General features: G+C 33.1%; 1 protein-coding gene across 6 annotated transcripts; it reads right to left on the bottom strand.

Moving 5' to 3' along the window:
* Positions 1-84: 84 nt before the first annotated feature.
* Positions 85-3,567, bottom strand: LOC118033366 (F-box/kelch-repeat protein At1g74510). 6 transcript variants are annotated; one of them, XR_012167984.1, is made up of 4 exons: positions 3,399-3,566; positions 1,170-2,768; positions 799-849; positions 85-477 (listed from the first exon to the last, which is right to left on the bottom strand). XR_012167984.1 is itself a non-coding variant. In XM_035038323.2 (2 exons), the coding sequence occupies exon 2, from the start codon at positions 2,716-2,718 to the stop codon at positions 1,333-1,335; it is 1,386 nt and encodes a 461-aa protein (XP_034894214.1). In that variant the 5' UTR covers positions 2,719-2,764; positions 3,399-3,567; the 3' UTR covers positions 931-1,332. The 6 variants fall into 6 exon arrangements, 3 of the variants coding, with proteins under 3 accessions (XP_034894214.1, XP_034894213.1, XP_034894212.1); XR_012167985.1 differs by lacking the exon at positions 799-849 and having other exon boundaries at positions 89-477; XR_012167983.1 differs by lacking the exon at positions 85-477 and having other exon boundaries at positions 577-849.
* Between the last annotated feature and the right edge of the window lie 2,433 nt (positions 3,568-6,000).

A 6,000-nucleotide genomic window follows, 5' to 3' on the forward strand; every position in this document is an offset into this window, starting at 1 on the left:
TTATAAATGCAGAAATACCATAACCTATAAACATCAATACATTAGACAAATAATGATAATATGCACACGAAACATTATTTTTCTAATAATTAATTTTGACTAAAATCACACATGGACCTACCCTCATTGTATATATCAATAATTTTAATTTCCCAACACCTTATCGCATTGTCACATCAGTTGGAATACAAATTCCTCCTACCTTCTATCAAAGTGTTCTTGACAACGAAGTTTTAATAATTCCAACAAAACAGACTGGACATGTAAAAGAAAAGGAAAGAAAAAAGCGTGTATGCAAGTAAGAACCCACTTGATTTTGCTCTATTTTGACGTGGCTAATTTTCAGCCAAGGAGACTGAGGCAGTTCTCACTTCTCAGGGCAGGGAATTCTACTCACGTTAACAGGGGCATGGCTCCTGAGGATAGCACAACTTGAGCCACCCCAGGCATGACCAGAGATGAAACTCTGCACCTCGGCTGAGGAGGAGAACAAGTCAGGTAGACTGATGCTCAACACAAATATTGCTGAATATTAAAGCTGTCTAGTTTATGATTTAGAGAACAACCACACTTCATAAGATTCAGCAAAAATAGAAGGCAAAGAAACTGACATTTCAGTACATGTCATCAACTTAATCAGATAGGCAGGAGTATAACCAGTTCAGTCAATTATAAACGCACTGAACTGGGGCAATAAAACAGTGAATATGTACAGAGGCTGGTGCTCAGAGATATGGATGTATGCATGTGTATATATTAAAGTTCATTTGGAGCTTTGTATTTGAGAAATAAACACACCAGAACACAAGCTCTTGGCCGGAAGAGGAAAGGTATTATTCAACATCACCCCTGTCCAGGACAAGAGAATTATCATTATCTTGTCCAATGATGAAAGGGAGGAATTGAGTATATTATTAACAACATGACACATTACAACAAACTAAAACTGTAATTTTATTCATCTGTGCAAGCTGTAGATTTTCTCACCTTTGCAAAGCTCTTATGGTAACCAAACATACAAATGACAATCAGACTATGAAGGAAGAAAACGACACAAAGCCATGAAACAAATTAAAAATAAAAGGCAAAGTTATCAGCATCTCCTAAAACTGTGTCTATGGATCTAAATTAAAACCCAAATTTATCCCAAAAGGGAAGGCAGCGATTACCAGATGTCCAGATTCCCATCTCCTCAACAAAGCCATGATCCAACAGCGCAGATTGATACGCTACATGTAGTTGGTGACCGATGTGCACATCAGCATCCCATCTCATCACAGCAAAATTTGCACTTCCATAAATTACTCATTGTTGGTGATATAGGCGTGCACGTCAGCATCCCATCACAGCACAATTGTACACAAAGCTGCCTGAAGGCTTACTAGCAAGCAGGTTCCACTTTGGAGGACCATCACCTGGAGCCCATGAGTGCAGCTCAATCATCCCTCCACCTAGAGCCCTAGGTCCACCTATAATAATAAGTCGATCTCCACATGCCCTAAATGCCAGGCCCCAACCATTCATTGAAACTGCTTGTTCAGGTAACCTCCCAAGTGTAATCCACACATTGTTTTTTTTGTCATATTTCCTCACCTCCTTTTGTGCATAATCAGCTGCATAGAGCTCATTATTCACAACTGCAACTAAAGGAGGTGCCCCAGCTGCAGCAGGTGTTTCTGTCACCACAGCCCCTCCATTTTGAGCAGGCAGCATATCAGGTATCTCATGCCACGTTCTTGTTTTCAAATCATATGCCTCCCCACATGTCAGCATCTTTGAATTGCCTGCTCCAATTCCACCGATAACATAAAACTTGCCATCCATAAATAGTCCAGAACACATTTTCCTAGCTTTATTCATGTTTGGAATAGCAACCCACATGCCATTTTCAGAATTGTATAGCTCCGCTGAGTTCAAAACATTGCCATGTGGATCACAACCACCAGCAAGTATCGCAATTTCCCCCAGACTGGCAGATCCAAACAAGCACCTGGGTGTGTTCATCTTCATCCCAGATGTCCATGTGTTCGTTAAAATGCTATATCTATAAATAACATGGGACTCTATTCCCTTTCCAAAAACTAGAAGATCCGTACCAACAGCCAGCGATTCCTTGTCTGAACACATGAAACATTCATTTGATTTAATTCTTGGCAAATGCAACCATCGACGACGAATAGGATCATAGGCCTCCCATTCAAGGAGATTGCAAGAGAAATATACCCATCGCTCAACAATTCCTGCTTCCCGCCTCAGCTTATACAGCTGACCACTCCGAACTAGAGATTGGAAGCTTTTATTGAGTAAAGCAATGGCACCATAATCGGACCTTGAGCAGTGGAGGAGACAGCTTATTGATAAGTCTCGACCAAGTTGGTTAATGAGTGAACTCGAATCTGTTTGATTATCTACTTGATGGTGGTTTTCTAGTTGACTAGTTTGTGCAATTGAAAGAGCATGCAGACAATCAGCTTGATACTGATTATCTGGTTGGTCAGTATGCACAATGGAATGAACATGCAGAGCCTCCATCTTCTCCCGTCTCTCATGGCCCTCCAGCACCTTTGCTGCCTTTCTTAAGGCAACAGCTTCCCCATCTTCTAATGGCCGCTTGTTTGAGAGCTCAACAGTGCAGCAAGCATTATAAATCCACTTGTTCTCTTGCTCACATGATGCTGGTAATTCTCTTGGGGCAGGATAAGATGAAGCTTCCAACATAGTGCTGGGGTTAAAAGAATAGAAGAAACAAAAGCTTACCAGCAGACTCCCTTGTAATAATAAATTGCAAAAACAGTCAAACAATAAAGGAATATCAATTAGTCATGAAATCTATTGAAAAAAAACGCATGCAACCAAGAAATGTACAGCCAAGCCAAAAAAAATAAAAAAATAAATTGGAAACAAAAACCCAGATCTTTGCAGCATTCTGAAATGAATGCAAAACCTAACAGACATAGAATGATGCATGTCAAAGTAACAACCTTTTTTTTAAAAAAAAAATCTTTTTAATCTACAAACACTAAATTCAGGTATGACAAAACAATCTAGTAAAAGATTACATTTCACCAATAAAAAAAAGCTACAAGTTACAGAAATAAATAAGACAGTGAAAGCAGCTATACATGAGAAACGGCAGGAAACCAATCTGATCTCTGAGCTAAAATAACCACAGTAATTCAAGAATTAAGCACACATATCCGACTACAATCGAATTCCTTAATAAATTTTCCTTAAAAAAAAACAAATAAAGATCTGCTGAGAAGACTAATCCATGCCAACCTATAACAAAATACTATCCATATAAGAAATGATTTAGAAAACAAAAAACAACATTAGCAAATTGTGCTACCATAAATGTTTGCAGCAATCATTAAAAAGAGAGAAAGAAAGACACTCACACAAATTCGGCAACAAAGTTTTGAGCTTTCGCTGCAATTCAATGGTATGTGAGAATCAAAATCCAATTGCTATTTTCTTCCGTTAGATTCACCCCCCTCCCCCCTCCCACCTCCCCTCCCTCTCTCTCTCTCTCTCTTGTTTTTCGGGTTATATTAGCTGACAGCCGAGAGAGTAACAAAATGTGTTAAATGGTAACGTTGATTAATATAATACTTTTCCGGCGCGGCTTATATACTGCGACACAGATCCTTGTGGTATATATATTGGCGCCGCGCGATGCCACATTTTCCTTTATAAAGTTGTTTAATTAATAATGATAATTAAAATAAAAATACGTAATGGTAAGAATAATAATTATTTAAAAATAAAAAAAAGATGTTAGAGTGAAAAAACCTCATTTATGATAAAATATTACATTAAGAAAATTTTGCATTCAGTATTTTTTATTTATTGATAACTACATTAGATGGATTTTTGTTTATTAATTTCAGTTGAATAATTTTTAATACAGATGTGTTTAAAAAAAAAGACCTTGTATAAAAGTCATTAAATTTAATTTTTTATCATTGATTTTGAAATTAATTCTTTGAAAATCAAATAAAATATTTATAACCTTTACTTTTTATTTCTTTATCATAATATTGTTTTTTTTTTTTGTCAAGTGTCATATAATATGATAATTAAAATAATTATTTACATTAAGTTTTTTTAAATAAAAAAATCAATCAGATTTTATAAAATTAAAAAGATTGAAAACTCTAATTAAGTCTCTTTGAAATCTCATATTCTTGAAACCCTTGATAAAATTCATAAAATTAATAAGATAAATATCATAAAATTCGTGTAGTTTTTAACAAACTTGAGGAGAATTTGTATTATAAGTAGGGATGAAAGCATCAATAGAGTAGTTTGGAAATTATGATGATTTAAGCAAAAAAATAGTACATAAATTCAAATTTTGGCATAAAAATATATATTGTCCAACTTTACGCTATTAAACATAATTTTCAATTTAACCATTGGATCGAACCAATATTTTACGAGGAGTATCCTTACGTATTGTTTTATCTTAAGTTAAAATTTAAAGTTGATTTTTGTTTAGAAAGATTATATAAATTACCAATACTCATGAGAACTATCTAGAAGTTAACAATGATGTACAAAACAGGGATAAATTCATAATAAAATAAAAAGACTCACCTTTTTCTTTATAAAAATCTTGAATTTTCCTTATAGTTGTGAGGGGATTTAGGAGTTTTGATGGTTTTAGTATGGATTAAAGGGAGAAAAACACTTAAATGCATGATAAAAAAAAGATATATAAAAAAGGGAAGTTAGAAAGAGAAGCTAGAGGAATCAAAAGAGAGAGAAGGAGGCTTGAAAAACTTTTGATTGGAAGGCATTTGGAGTTCATATAAATGACTACTAAGATGCTTAGAACTCATTTATGTAAGTTTGAGTAAGTTTTAAGTAGTTTTGAGCAATTCATGAATTTTTAGGGTTAGGGTTCTTAATAAGATTTTGGGGGAAATCTAAAATTACTTATGATTGAATTAATTGAGTTGGAATATGTTATAATGTATGTTAAATCATAGAAAAATTAAGAACAAATCATAGTAACAAGTAGGATTCTATAGGCCAGCCAAAAGGAAATTATCTTGGAGTGTTTAGATTGTGCAATTCATGTAATTGTGCTATGCTATTATGTAAAGTGATTACAAATGGATTAAGTTAATTTATCAAAATGATAATGAAATTTTAAGGTTAGTGAGAATAAAGATTTTTGAAGAAATAATTGAATTAAAGACATAGTTAATTGTACTTGTTATTACATGGTATAAATGATGAAGAATCTAGTTGAAACCATGAAGATTTAAGAAAAATTTCATGAGAAAATGGAAGTTTTAGGGCGGCCATAAGTAGAGTCAAGGAAAATTAACAAGTAAAAGTAAAGATGAAGTGATATGAATTATTTTTAGTTTAAATGTTAAGAGAGTTATTATGAGTTAAAAGGAACAAATTGAATTATAACTATGTTGAAAAATGAATTATTGTGTTTTGGGATTTAGAAGTATAAGTGGAAGTTGTTATGAATACATGGATAATAGATTGTGAATTGGACATGAAATTGAGGTTTTAAAGAACAAAAAATAAAAGGAAATGATTTACAAAAATTAGCGAAAGTTAGAATTTTATTTTTGAAAATATGAATTGTAGTAAATATATTGATATAAGCTATTCATATAGAAAGTAAAGAAAATCATAACATAAATGGGTGAAAGAAAATATGATATTATGTAAGGGTGATGAATTAGATAATTTAATTGGGTAAGAATATCATTATGAAAAATTAAGAATGAAGATAAATATAAAAGGAAAATTGTGAGGTGGATGTAATTGTTAAGGATATAGGAGTAATGGTTGAAAGTGGTAAACCTAAGTACTTATATGCATGACAAACCAAAAAAATAAATAAATTTATGAGTAGTGTGATAAAATTATGTAACATTAGTGTTGATGTATGATGAGATAAAAGAGATATTGATAATGATACCTTCTTTAGAATAAAGAGAGCTACCATAAGTGGTATTTTTTACAACT

Source organism: Populus alba, chromosome 15 (assembly GCF_005239225.2).
Source record: "Populus alba chromosome 15, ASM523922v2, whole genome shotgun sequence".
Lineage (NCBI taxonomy): Eukaryota > Viridiplantae > Streptophyta > Magnoliopsida > Malpighiales > Salicaceae > Populus > Populus alba.